The sequence below is a fragment of the Balaenoptera borealis genome, assembly GCF_965194805.1.
Source record: "Balaenoptera borealis genome assembly, chromosome: 6".
NCBI lineage: Eukaryota > Metazoa > Chordata > Mammalia > Artiodactyla > Balaenopteridae > Balaenoptera > Balaenoptera borealis.
The window spans coordinates 43,552,849-43,568,010 of NC_138863.1; the positions used below are offsets into that span (position 1 = coordinate 43,552,849).

Below are 15,162 nucleotides of genomic sequence, written 5' to 3' on the forward strand. Positions count from 1 at the left end.
GGAGAACAGTGATATTTTAGGGCAGGTCGCCTCCTTTGCATGCTGCGGCTCATCTCAGAACCAAAGTGGCACCATTAGCTGCCTGGCAGTGGGACAAAATGCCCGTTTATAGGGATCTTCTAGGACCAGGCATTCAAAGAGACTAGGCAGGCACTCAGTTTTCAAAAGAAATGCTCCATAGTTTTCTTGGGATGGGAGAATTAGCCCGTAGAGAGTGAAAGACGTTTTTAGAATCCTTTAAAAAGGCATTTCTAGAAGCTGCAACAGAAAAGAATGTCCTAAGACTGTGAACCTATCTTTTCCCTTTTCAGCCTTGAGTTCAGCTCTCTGAGGATGGACTCAGGTGCTAGGAGTGATCTCTCTAACTTTAGGATGGGTTCAGTCCAGTTAATTCTTAGTTAGAAAACAGATTTTCGTCCAAATCATAGCAAGGGTTTAACAATAGTAGCAATTACAATTGTAATGCTATTTTCAGCACCTGTTCTCTTGTCATTAACTAGAATAAATTGATAGAGCAGGGCAATGGCAATAGTAACATGGGAACAAATGTTCCAATTTTGGGTGGAATATGGTTACACCCAGCATCTAGAGAGACAACCATGTCTGGCGTCAGGAGACCTCAGGTTGATCCTTAGGAGCTGCGCATCTTGGGCAAGAGTCGTTTCGCCTATGTGTCCGTCAGATTTTTTACATTTTAAAGCTGGGGTAATACTATCCACCTGTGCTATTCGTAGCATCAGGAGTGCCACTCATTCTTCTCTTAATGAGCACTTAATGAGCACTTACAACACACCTAGGATTTTATGTGTAAATATAAAGTGATAGGAAAGTGAAACATTTCTTTTTTCCAGTTGCTTTCTTTAAGCAAAACATTGGCAATCATCTTTTTCTAATACATTTAGGTCAGGGAAAAGGTGCCCCCAAATGGTTCCATTTGAAACCTGAGGAATATGTATATGAAATATATGAAATTTATTATCATGATGTTCTGTAGGCAAAAGTAAATCTTAACTTACCTACAAGATAGGTTGAAATACTATCGTGATTGATCACATAAAAGTTTTTTCGGTTTGATCTAGAATTACTGACAAAACAATAAAAAATTTGACTTTGAAAAAAGTAAAATACTGTAATTTCAAGGAGAGATGTCATATTAATTTCCCTGAGTTAAGAAATATGTCTAAAGCTTCTAAACTGGACAGAGTGGGGTTATGTTGGGGAAACACATACTTTTGTTTTATGACGGGCTGCTAACTATGTATCAAGTGTGGTTTCTTCTTAAGTATCTTGAGGGTTTAACTACCCTTGGATGCACATCAGAGACTAATAAAAAGTAGACTTTAAAAGCTTTGCCCAGCCATAGCGGATCATTACAGAGAGAAAGAAAAATATTTATTTGTCCAGAGGTATTTTGAACTGAAAAATTTAGAGCCCATGAAAGTGTATACATGAAACTCTTCATAAAGATAAGTCTGAATTAGACTAGAAGTCTTGGAACATAAGGCTGACTCTAGAAGCCAGACAAATCTGAAATAAAGAAAGAAGGATTAGGCAGTTTTATATAAAAGAAGGTTTTATTGGGTGTTCCTCACACATAAAGCCCTAAGAGGGTCTTAGGAGGTATAGTTGAGTATGTTATTTGCCTTCAAGTTGCTCAAAGCCTAATAGTGTAGAGGCAGCAAGGGATAGGGAAGGAGCTTGTTGAGAATACAAACCTGTGTACACAGGTGTGGGGTAGGGTGAGGGGTGTTGAGCGGGAGTGAAAGCTTTCTAGAGAAGGCGGAACCAGAGTTTCTGTTAGAACAAAGAAGGACGTGGCTTGGGGGCGGAGAAAGAATCTTGTTTCCTTCACTAGTGATGACGTAGGAAAAAGCTCAGAACTACATTATCTTTGGATTGAAAACGTTTTAGCATTTCTGTTTTCTTTAATTGGGTGACTATAAGAGAAGAGAAATTTTTTTCTCCAGTTACTTGATGGACAACATTGTCTTTGTCTGAAATCCAAGAAAAAAAGAAAACATGTACCATAGTTATTAATTAACATTATTTTTAAACTCTAATTTTCCCTCTTCTTTGTAGTATGACTCAGTGGAATCAAGTCCAACAGTTAGAAATAAAATTTTTGGAGCAAGTTGATCAATTCTATGATGACAACTTTCCTATGGAAATTCGGCATCTGTTGGCCCAGTGGATTGAAAATCAAGACTGGTAAGATCAAACATTATTGTATTTTCCCTAGAGGTTGATGCACAAATGCTTTATGCTCTATCCACATGGGTTTATTCTATGGTCCACTTTTGACTCAGTTGATACATTCTTATCAGGTAAAGAACTTTCTTTGAGGATTTGGAAAGCTTCCTTAACGGAGGAGAATCATTGTCCTTTCTGGGTTCATCCATTGTAGATGAAAACTTAATGGTTCTAGTGCTTTGTTTTTTATAAGCTAAACTCCAACGATTTCTAAGTATTAAAAAGACAAGAAGTAAATCTAATGTTTATATCAATTCTCTATCACAGACTCAATATAAATATTTTTCTTAACATGCTTTACAAACATTTTCACCTTGTACAATTAAAAAAATTTTTTGCTTTAAATAGTTGTCTTAAAATTTTTCTTGTGATAAAATATACATAACATAAAGTTTACCATTTTAACCATTTGTTAGGTTTACAGTTTAGTGGCATTAAGTATATTCACACTGTTGTGCATCCACCTCCAAAACTTTTTCATCTTCCCAAACTGAAACTGTGTACTCGTTAAATAATAACTCCTCCTCATTCTCTCCACCCTGGCCCCTGGCAACCATTATTCTGTTTTCTGTCTCTGAATTCGACTAGTCTAGGTACTTCATATAAGTGTAATCACACAGTATTCGTTATTTTGTGACTGACATTTTACTTAGTATATTCTTTCAAGGTTCATTCATATGAGTAACATGTATCAGAATTTCCTTCCTTTTTAAGACTGAATAATATTCTACTGTATGTATCTACTACATTTTATTTATTCATTCATCCTTCAGTGAACATCTGAGTTGTTTCCACCTTTCAGCTATTGTGAATAAAGCTGATATAAATGTTGATGTCAAGTATCTACTCAAGTCCCTGCTTTCAATTCTTTTAAGTATCTACCCAGAAGTGAAATTGTATATAATGTTTTGTTTATAATTTGAGGAATCTCCATACTGTCTTCTACAGTGGCTGTACCATTTTCCATTGCCACCAGCAATATATAAGGGTTCCAGTTTTACATCCTCACCAAAACTTATTTTGTGTTTTCAATAATAGCCATCCTAATAGGTGTGAAGTAGTACCTCATGGTTTGATTTGCATTTCCCTAATGATTAGTGATGTTGAATATACTTTCATGTGTACAATTTAATTTTTAAAAACCAGTAAATGCTTATCACTGTGGGATATATTTATCACTTTAAAATGATTATGGTTAAAAAAAAAGTAGACATTTTACTAAGTTGTTTCCTGCTGTGTAATAACACTTTTGTTTTTTAGGGAGGCAGCATCTAACAATGAAACCATGGCAACAATTCTTCTTCAAAACTTGTTAATACAACTGGATGAACAGTTAGGTCGCGTTTCCAAAGAGAAAAATCTGCTTTTAATACACAACCTAAAAAGAATTAGGAAAGTCCTTCAGGTGAGAATGCATTCTACTTTTTAAAAATATTTGGATTTACAAGTCTTAAATTTAGCAAAAAAAAAAAAAAAAATGTAGCCTTATCTTAGTTCCAAACCAGATGTAAGAGGGAAAAAGCTGAATTGTCTTACTATTTTAAATTTTGTGCTCAATTTTATTTCATTACCCAATGTTTGTTTTTCACCAACTTTTGAATCTAAAATACACTACAAGTGGGAGGGTATGTGATTTGCATGTGACTGTTTACTAGTTATGATCAAATTGAGAATGTGGAACAGAGATTTGAAAGATGCTAGGTTCGTGGCTATCTCTCCATCCTCCCTTGCCTTTGTCTCTTACGTAACAATTTAGAGTTGGTATTGTTCTCATTCATAGATGGAGGCATTATGGTTGTATGTATCCTTCCAGATTTGGTTCAAACTTCACCTCCTTCAAAAGCATTCTGTGGTGCCCTGTAGCTTCCTATTCCAAAAGTTCACCCAGGCAAAGCCCATCTCTCTGTGTTCCCATAACACCTCCAACACATCTGTACCATAGCATTTAGTACATTCTACATTAGTGTTATTTCTGTTTTTCTTCTCCCTCAAATTGTGGGTTACTTGAGGCAAGGACTTTATATTCAGCTTTGAATTCCCAGTGCCCACCACACAGCTGGACATATAGTAGGTGTGTAATATTCATTGATTAAAGGGATGAATGAATGAAGTAAGTGAAACAGAGATCTAAAGAATTAAGGGCAGACTAATAATGACCTAAACACAGAGATGCTTATGAAACAAACTCTGAACATGGACGGCTCTAATATTTACTGAGTGCCTATACAATGTATTAGAGAACATGAAATATACATATGCCGTTTCTCAGTGGGGCATCTTTAGAATCTCAAACTTACAATTAATGCATTTTTACAAAAATTTTCCTAGACTATAATAGAAATGTGCTTGATGTTACTAACACTTGTGAGAGAGACATAGATATTAATTTTTTATTGTTGTTTGGATTGTTGTTTTTAATTGTTGTTATTGTTTTATTGTTGTTTGGATTGGATTTTTTTCATTGTTGTTTTACTTTTACCTTTGCCCTTGTAATCCCCTACAAGTTTGCAAGACACTTTGCTGGGGGTAGGAAATGAACTTGTTGCCAACAAAACAGTATTTTTCACAGTGTAAAGCAAACTATCTCTTCCAGAGGTAAGACATTTAACCTTGGCTTCATTAGTTAGTGCTCTAATCAATAAACCTAAAACAGGGGTTTGGCATACTGCTACCCACAAGTCAAATGTGGTCGCTGCCTGTTCTTGTACGGTCCATGACTAAGAATGGCTTTTACATTAAGTGGTTGAAAAAGAATAAAAGTAAAATAAATAAGTGGCATGAAAATTATAGGAAATTCGAATTTCTGTATTTTAGTGGAATGCAGCTTGCTTAGTCAGTTCCGTACTGACTCTGGCTGCTTTTGCACTGCAGTGGCACCGTTGAGTAGTTGTGACAGAGATTGTACGGCTCCAAAGCCTAAAATAAAAATGTGTATATGTGTATTGTGTGTGTGTGTGTGCGCGCGTGCGTGTGTGTCTGTATTAAGCGTATTTATCTGGCCATTTATAGGAAAGGTTGCTGACCCTTGGTCTTTGCTAGAGGGACATGGGTGGGTAAAATAGGTGATGCATGGCCTTTGGAAATTCTGATTCTCAAAATGTGGCCTTGGACAAGTCACTTCATTTTTCTAAATTCCTATATCTTTTCATGTAAATGAGGTTGATTATTATCTACCTTTTGGGATTGTAAGAAAGACTGAAGTTTTTATTCTGGCCAAAAAAATAGCCTTTCAAAAAAGGGACCTTTTTGTTGATAGGGAAAGTAGCAGGATCTTCTTAGTGTAAATCAAGGGTAAGTGTCCAGCCCATCATTTTTCTGAGTGGGGATAAGATTGTGAGGGAGCCCAAGAACCGGCGGTAATTCCCAGTCACATTTCAGCTCAAGCACAAACGTCTCTGCTTATGTCATGGGCCTTCCAGCATCTTGTCTCTGCCGACCTTTTCCAATAAACTGCCCCAAGCTCCTCAACATTCCTGCCCCAGAAAAATAGATCTACTCCTTGTTCCTGAGCACAACCAGCTCACTATTGCATGACTCTGGGCCTTTGTCCGTGACAGTCTCATGGCCAGGAATGCTCTGCCACCTCTCTTCCTCCAGTCCAGCTCCCATTCATCCCTCGAGGAGCTGTGGAGGTCCCAGGGCAGCAAGGAAGCCTTCACCAGTGCTTTACCCCTTATTCTCTTTCCTCACGGAGCATGGGCTGCAAGATAAGCAGTATCTCATCTGTGCTGGATGTGTCTAAGCAGGTCACAAGCTCTTTGAAGTTGAAAGTCTGAGTTCCTTTTGTGACCTTCCTCTTCCCTCCAGTACCCAGCATGGTTCTACTACGAACTAGAGACTCCCAAAACAGTTTGATTGGTTAGGATATTTTGTCTTTATTTTTATTTATTTTTTTTGGCTGTGCTGTGAGGCTTGTGGGATCTTAGTTCCCCAACCAGGAATTGAACCCATGCCCCCTGCAGTGGAAGCTCAGAGTCCTAACCACTGGACCGCCAGTGAATTCCCTGGTTAGGATATTTTGAATGGACAAATCATTTGCTCTTTCCTTTGATTTATAAGCTATACTTATTGGGTATTTATATTAATTCAGAACATCGCCAATTATGTTAAGACAAGTCTTTTTGATAAAACAAGATCCCCCTCCCCTCAAAAGAAAAAAAAAACCTCCTGCTGAAAGAATAATGACACTGTTCTTACCTGGTTTGAACATTTTCATCCTCTGGCATTTTAAATACAATCCATTGTAACTATTATAGCATAAAAGAACAAACAGTATGGTATCAGGGGAACTAAGCAGGTATAAGGTAAATTTATTTTAGCCCTTGACAGAGCAACTGGGATCTCCAGTTTCAATATTTTAATTTACTATTTATGTCCCACCTACTTCTGATAAGAATTTGGAATGGCTTGTTATAAAAGACAAACAAAACCATTGAACCAAGAGTCAAGGCAATCTCCGAGGTGGAAGCAGTGAACACTAATGTCCAGGTTGCCTTAGTCCCTCTAAGGGGGGAGGTAGACTCAGGTGAAGGCCAGGAGCAAGGAATATGCTGGGTTGAATCCTGGCTCTGTGACTTCCGTGCTGTGTGGCTCAGGGCAAGATGTTTACACTCTCTGGCCTCAGTTTCCTCAGCGGTGTGAGTGGAATCACAATGGTACCTACCCCACAGGGATGTTAGGAGCATTAAAAAAAAATTGTAAAGCATGTGGTAAGGACTGTATTAGGATTTGCTAAAAATAAATATCTGTCCCAGATATTTCAAGAATGCTTCGCCCTGTTCTTAGGACTTTTTTTAAAAAAACAATAGACTTTATTTTTTTAGAGCAGCTTTAGGTTTACAGAAAAATTGAGCAGAAAGTACAGAAAGCTCCCATATACTCCCTCTCCACCTGCCTCTCCCCAGTTTCCCGTATTATTATCTGGCATTGGTTTTGTACATTTGTTTCAGTTGATGAACCTATTGTGGTACATTATTATTAACTTAAAGTCCAAGATTGCATTAGGGTTTACTCTTTGTGTTGTACAAGTCTATAGATTTTGACAATGCATGATGTCATGTATCCACCATTTCAGTTTCACTGCCCTAAACATTTCCTCTGCTCCACCAATTCATTTGTCCGTCCCTCCCCCACTCCCTAACTCCTGGCAACCACTAATCTTTTTACTCTATAGTTTTACCTTTTCCAGAATGTCATATAGTTGAAATCATACAGTATGTAGACTTTTCAGATTGGCTTTCCTCACTTAGTAATATGCTTTTAAGTTTCCTCTGTGTCTTTTTGTAGCATGATAGCTCTTTTTATAGCTGAATGATATTCCTTTTTATGGCGGTACTACAGTTTGTTTATCCATGTTGGGGATTTATAAACAAAGCTGATATTAACATTTATGTGTAGGTTTTTGTGTGCGTATGAGTTTTCAATACATTTGGGTAAATACCTTGGAGCCTGATTGCTGGATCTTTGTTCTTGGACTTTCTAGTGAAAATCTCTTTTCCTTATTCATCTTCCTGTCTGTGTCTTAGTCTGTTCTGGATGCTATAACAAAAATACAATTGATTGGATGGATTTTAAATAAAAGACATTTATTTTTCACAGTTCTGGATAGGAAGCCCAAGATCAAGGTGCTGGCACATTCAGTGTCTAATTCAGCTTTCTGGTTCATAGATGGCTGTCTTTTTCCTGTAACCTCACAGGGAAGCTCTCTAGGTTCTCTTTTAAAAGAACACTAATTCCATTCAAGAGGGCTCTGCCCTTATGACCTAATCACTTATCAGAGGCTCCACCTCCTAATACCATCACATCAGGGGTTAGGATTTCAACATATGAATTGGGGAGACACAAATATTCAGCCTCTAACAACTCTTCTCTCTCTTTCTCGCTCAGAAGGACTAAAAAAATTAAAATGGTGCATATTCATAATTTTAAAAATTGAAGCAATACAAAAATATGCAAAGAAAATATGAAATAATCTAAAATCTACTCCCCAGATATAACCATATTAATAATTCATGAACATCATTCCTAACATACATATATATATATATGTATATATATACACACATACATATATATATGCAGATAGTAGGGCAGGCTGCTATTGACATTTTATACTCAGTTGCTATCAGTATCTTTGTAGCCTCCTGTGCCCCCACCCCCATCTCCACTCTGCTCTCTCCCCACCTGCAGTAACCACTAATCTAAATTTTAAGTTATAGAACCAAAAAAAATTTTAAACTATAAAACAGAACTGTGAGTAGGAGCTGACCTGGTGGCTGTCATATATTCTTAGATTCTAGAAATACAGGCCCCAAGCATGATAAATGAAAAGAAACTGCAGGACACCAGAGAGGAAGAAAAGGTCCTAAAAGTAGCAAGAGAGACCAAATCTATTACCTACGTGAAAATGAGAGAGAAACTGAAAGCCAAATTTAAAACAGTATTAAGTGAGAGACGAGTGGAATAAACTCTTCACAGAGCTGGAGTACTGAATATATCTGGATAGCTGAATATATATATATATCCAATATCCAATATATATACTGGATAGCTGAATATCCATCAACTTAGACTTCTATACCCAGCTCAATTATTATACAAAATTAAAAGTTCACTACAAAGATACGCTCACAGAAGGAACTATGAAAGGGAATCTGACACAGACGTTAAGCGCACATGCTAAAATTTCAAAAGTACCACTACAAAAAGTGAAAATAGAGTGCATGAAAGATTGAAAGTGCCCAATAATATATCAGAAAAAAATATCCATTATGTGGACAAAACTTAGCAATTCTAAGACAAACTGTAGTTTTTTCAAGGATGTATCTAAAACATGAAATAACAAAGTGATGAGATCAAAGAGGTGAGCTGGGCTGTCTTGTATAGAAGCTTGTGGGCCTTGGTCAGGAATCTGAGTCTTATACTGAGTGTGATAGGAAACCATTGAGAGGTTTGAGCAGAGGTGTGACATGAACTGATTTCTGTTCTTTAAGCTTACTCTGACAAATGAATTGTAGTTAGTCAAGGAACAATCAGGGAGATGTGTTAGAAAATTCCATTGATTTTTTAAAGCAACATACTGAAGTCAATCTTTTTCTATCACTGTGGGTTTATCAGCTCTCCTAAACTTCTAGAAGTTTTTGCTTTGTGTATTTGTTACTATGTTGTGAGGAGCATAAGTAGAAGATAATATTGGTGAATGCAACTTTTAAAAAATTAATGTAAAATATCCTCTTTGACCCCTTTATTAAGTTTACATTTTGAAACTTTATTGTGTGGCTTTCTTTTTGTTACCATTTGCTAATAGGCACATGAATCCATCTCTTCATTTTCATACCTTGTCTGTCACTTTATACTGAGTCTTTTATAAATATCACGTAACCAATCTTATTATCTAGTCAACAAATATTTAATAAGTTCTTATGTTATCAGTCACATCTTAAGCACTAGGAATACAATTGGAGGAAGTCATGAAGCTTACAGTCTAAAAAATTCACACCTCCTGCATTTTTGTTTTTAACTTATGGGAACTTCTATGGCTACCCCTCACAAATTAGTGTTAGGGAAGTAAGGGGAAACAGGCAACAACAAACTTGTCTGAAAGTAGAAAAAAACTCCATCTATTAGAAGGCTGAGTTCAGGGTTTTGGTGTTAAGTCTGTGGTTAGTAATCCCACCACCTACAGAACATTTTTCACCCACCAGGGTAATGAGTCAATTAGTGAGAGTTTTAGACTCTGTGTGTGAGGGGGAGTGGGCAAAGGCAACCCACACCTAGCATGTTCTATTCCCTGTACCCCCATGTACACCTCTTTCTCAGAGGTGTTTGGATTTGCCTGAACAAAAACACGTGTTGGAGTTGAAAGCTCCTCAGAAGTTGGGCAAACAGTGCTTCCTTCCTGTCCTGTCTGTAAAAAACCTATTGTTGGTTCTGAGTATCAGGTGATGTGAGATTTTTAACATGACAAAGTGAAGAATAGGAGACACTATTTTGCGATATGGGGGAGAAAAAAGTTGCTTTAACTGCTGAGCAGCTCTGAATCTGCCAGATTGTATCCTCTAATTCATGCTGTTTTCTCAGTTCACTCCTCTTCCTTCCTCTCTGCACACCACATGCAAGAGAGGCCACCTCAACCTCCAACCTGAACAGAGCCTGGTGTAGCCACTCGGTGTTAACTCTGAAAGAGCTGAATGGAGGGTTCAGTCTTTCAGGTCATTTTCTGCACATGGGCGGCAGCCAGTGCGTCATTTTCAGGCCACAGTTATTTCCCCAATTCCTCAGCACACACCCCCAAAATCTGTTTTCCTCTGAGAAAATTACCTGATGCCAACATCACAATGCTCATATTTCAAAGGCTAAGAGACCTGCATGTCGTGCCATCTAAGATGAAATGGGAGTTAGCTGTCAAGATTTTGTTTGCTGTGTAATCTGGGACAGCCATCAGAAGGTAGATGGTGTGTGCATCACAATCCCTGTCCTGTGCACATCGCACTAAACTAGAAATCCAGCGTGAACAACTCAAGATCCCACCCACCTGAAACTTTATTCATGGATCATTTTGTGCATATCCCCCCAAGCCTTCATCTTATCCAAACCTAGATTGCTCTCCCTCCTTATTAAGTTTTTTCTCACAGTTTATTACTTGTCTATAACGATTTGTCCTTTCCCTCTTTGTGAAATAATTACTTTGTCTATAGTGCACATGTTTTTAAATTCCAAATGATAGTTTGGATTTCTTAAAGTAGGGCTCATATAATTTGCTTAGTAGGTATACTAAGTACCTACTTCATAGACATTTGTTGATCGAATATTGGTTTCATCGTATGGATTTTAACAGCAGGCTTGTATTGATTGCAGAAAATACAAGGGGACAAGGACATAGATAAAACTCTGATGTTCAAAGAGTCTGCGATCTAGCATGGAGACCAAAGTGCAGATAAATATTTATGATGCAGTGTTGTAGGCACCATGGTCAAGGGATCTGCAGTCATAATTGGCAGAGGTGGGAACATTTGAGCTGTTTCCAGTAGGATGATTCTGAACTCTCTGAAGAGAAAAAGGGAGGAAAGGGAATCACGTACAGAGGGAAAAGCAGGAGCAAGACAGGGGAATCCCTATTGTGCAAACAAGCTTCGCACTTCAAGCATTAAAGGGGGGTTGTATGAGGACCTTGAATGCCATGCTAAGCAATTTGGACTTTGACAATGGGGAGCCATCAAAGGTTTTTAAGCCAAAGTGTGACATGAATATAGGTTTTTTATAAAACATATACAGAGCAAGCTTTATCTCTAGAAAGACCCATCCCTTATCTGCTGTAGGCAAAAGAATATTGGAGAATTCTCCTAAGGCTGAAAGTTTTTTCTTTCCTCATTCCAGCCCCTACTCTCCCTCTCCTCAAATCATCTAAATTTAGAGAATGAGCCAGAGATTGGATACGTTTCATTTTCCCTAACACAAAAACCAGCTATGGTGTTCCCAAGGGAAAAAAAAACTTAAATTATTTATATGATGAAAAATCAAGTCCAACTCTTGGTTTTGGGAAACATGAAACCTGTGCAATTTATCCAGGAGCTGTCAAGGAAAGTCCAGACACAGGGATGAGGCCTGAATCTGCCGGCCTGACAACTGTAGCAGAAGCTTTAGAGGAGCTACCAATCCCAGAGAGAGCAGTCACCCCCAAGAATAAATTATCAATAGATTTCTATAGCCCTAGTGTGACAACTAACCTCACCACTGAGAACATGGGTGGAGAAACACAGATACCAGTTGAGGAAGAGGACATGAAAATGTTCAGTGTCGTAAGTTGACTTTTACTATCCATGTGTTTCATTTGCTGGGAGAGTCATGGTGGCTGTGAAGAAAAAGCTGAGCAGGTATTCACCTTAAAAGTAGGAGAATTGTATCATTCTGCCAACAGTTTTTTAAAAATTAGTTTCTTATTTCAGTTGTCCCTATCTCATGGAGATGAAGACGCATAGGAAAGCTAGCTACACTGTTCTAAATCCATTGTGACCTGGAAACTTTCCAAAAAGATACTTAGTCAAAACCAAGATAGTTTATAAGACTGGTTACCTTAGTATTTGCCACTTAAAACATTTTTGTACAAGTGAGTATAATAAAAGGTTAAAAATGGGAGCAAAAATAAACAAATCTACTTGTAAACAAGCTAGTCAATATAATCCAAGTCCGTTAGAAACCAATTTATGTTTAGCTTTAAAATTGTGAATTGAGTGAGTAATGATCAAGTTGCTATCTAAACTTTGTGTATAATTAGATTTACTTCATAGGCATTGAGTAACTGCCTTTAATTGGTCCAAATCACTTTAAAGGCATCCATTGTAATTTATCAATGAAAAGTTCATTGTTGGTTTTTTTCACCAAGTCACCAGGTACCCTCTGAGCTTACATTACTGATTTCTCCAGAAATGACCTGAGGGACAAAAGATTTGCTCAATTGACCTATCTCTCACACTTCTTCCTTTAAAAAAATGAGGATCCAGAGCCAAGTACTTGGTACTTGGTTGATCATCAGCATCTATTTACCATAATCCTCTGATTGGCTACTTTGGTTGAGAACATAGTGACATCACTCCCAGCTGCTGAGTGGGCTCCTAAATGCACAGTGAGGTGCTAAAGTGATACAGGTAGCCAAGAACTACGTTTACTAGAAAAATGAGAAGAACCTCCTGTGTGCCTATGGAGTCAAGAACCTGCCTATTTTCTGTCTTTGAATCTGTGATTTCTGCCTCAGTAGAAAGATGTGGAAATGAGAATATAATCAGTACCATATTAAACTTTTAAAAAACAGCTAGCTGCCTTTCCTACTTTTACCAGGTTTTCATAACTTACCTCATCTCTGTCAGGATTTATTTTGGGAAAAATTAATATCTCATTGGTTCTCTGTAGTTCAGTACACCATCAACTCACCATTTCTCCTCCTCTAGACTCTTCTATTTCTTCCTCTGAACAATAAAAAGTCTTCCAGAGAAAGAGGTAGAGATAGAGATGATAGAGATAGAGAGATAGAGATAGAGACAGAGACAGAGGCTTCATGGCAATGGTGTGGAGGATAGCATGGCAGAGGTGAACATTGAGGCACAGAGACCTGTTTGCACATTATTGCAGTAGTTCAAGGGATGCTGAGCTAGACAATGACAAGGATAAAAAAAAAGTGCTGGAGTTGTGAGATAATTTGGTAAAAGAATTGACACATAATGAGTGAACAGCTATGAAATGTGTGAGAGAGCAGAGCAAGAAATAAGAGGTGATTGAGAGTTTTAGTCTGGGTTATTACATGATGTTGATGCATAGTGAAGATTAGGTTTGGGGAAGGAAGTGGGATAACAAGACGAGTTTGATGAATTCTATGTGAAGTGCAGTAGGAAATTAATGGGAAGTAACTGGAACTAATGTGTCTACATACTTACCTGTCTCCTCCACAAGGCTATGAGCTCCTTGGCTTATATATCTTTGCAACCCTAGAGCTTAACACAAGCCCAGCACATCGTAAGGACTCAGTGTCTTATTTAATAAATGAAGAGTTCAACTGACGTTGAAAATGTGAATGTTGCCTTGTTGCAATGAGTATCCCTAAATAAATGGAGCAAATATAATGTCATTATTGCAAATGTAGTTTAGATCCCTAAACTCAGTTCACAGGATAAGATTTTCTTGATGAGATCAGCAATTTCTAAGGATGGAGGAAATTGGCTTTGGGAAGAAGTGTTTTTAGAGTGTGTGGTAACTGTGAGAGAATTCGGACTGGGTGGGACCAGAAGCAGCAAAAGCTGAGAAACCTTTCAGAGAAGGGAACACTAAGCATCTGGAAGCCTGGAAAAGATGTACTAACTCAGGAGAGGAGGAAGGGCTGAAGTGAAATGGAGTCAGAGACAATCGTTCTAGGACTAGCCTTCACCTGGGAAGGGGGAGGTAGTCTTTCTGAACCCATACCAGCTCCTCAGGAGCTAAGTGTCAAGAGCTCTAACTCTTTGTATTCCAGGAGTACAAAAGATTTTGAAGTTCCTCAGACAATAAAACACAGTACAATGACAAAGTGATTGTTAGAAATTTCTTAGGAGAGCTTCTGCCATTCCTTTGCACTGCCCATTCCACTTTCATGATAATTGAATCTTTCCATCAATGAACATGGTATGTCATTATACTTAATCAGGTCTTTGTCTATGTTCTTTAGTGTTATTTTTAAGCCTTCACCATAAAGTTATAGTATATCTTTCCTTAGATTTATCCCTAAATTTTTTTTTTTACATTTTATTGATATTTGAGTGGTATCTTTTTTTTATGCACTCTAATGTTTATTTTTAAATATATTTTATTGAAGTATAGTTGATATACAATGCTGTGTTAATTTCTGCTGTACAACAAAGTGATTCAGTTATACATATATTATATTCTTATTCATATTGTTTTCCATTTTGCTTTATCACAGAATATTGAATATAGTTCCCTGTATATAGTAGGACCTTGTTGTTTATCCATACTGTATATGCTAGTTTGCATCTGCTAATCCCAAACTCCCAATTCTTCCATCTCCCACCCCCCTTCCCCTTGGCAACAAGTCTGTTCTCTATGTCTATGAGTCTGTTTCTGTTTCGTAGATATGTTCATTTGTGTCAGATTTTAGATTCCACATATAAGTAATATAATATGGTATTTGTCTTTCTCTTTCTGACTTACTTCACTTAGTATGATAATCTCAAGGTCCATCCATGTTGCTGCAAATGGCATTATTTCATTCTTTTTATGGCTGAATAATATTCCATTGCGTGTGTGTGTGTGTGTGTGTGCATATGTATATACTACATCTTCTTTATCCATTCATCTGTCAATGGAGTTTTAGGTTGTTTCCATGTCTTGGCTATTGTAAATTGTTCTGCTATGAACATAGGAGTGCAC

The 15,162-nt window shown here is 37.5% G+C and overlaps 1 protein-coding gene and 1 pseudogene across 4 annotated transcripts in view; one reads left to right on the forward strand and one right to left on the reverse strand.

The window, feature by feature from the left end:
- Nucleotides 1-15,162, reverse strand: part of LOC309631221 (endonuclease V pseudogene) — a 434,994-nt pseudogene that overhangs the window by 74,026 nt on the left and 345,806 nt on the right. The gene's annotated exons all lie outside the window — the stretch shown is intronic.
- The window catches only part of STAT4 (signal transducer and activator of transcription 4), a 95,095-nt gene that overhangs the window by 2,803 nt on the left and 77,130 nt on the right, over nucleotides 1-15,162 (forward strand). For all 3 annotated transcript variants that reach the window (XM_082397353.1, XM_082397351.1, XM_082397352.1), the window contains exons 2-3: nucleotides 2,080-2,208; nucleotides 3,511-3,655. In XM_082397353.1, coding sequence (XP_082253479.1) covers nucleotides 2,081-2,208; nucleotides 3,511-3,655 — 273 coding nt within the window. In that variant the 5' untranslated portion in view covers nucleotide 2,080. The remainder of the gene's footprint in view (nucleotides 1-2,079; nucleotides 2,209-3,510; nucleotides 3,656-15,162) is intronic.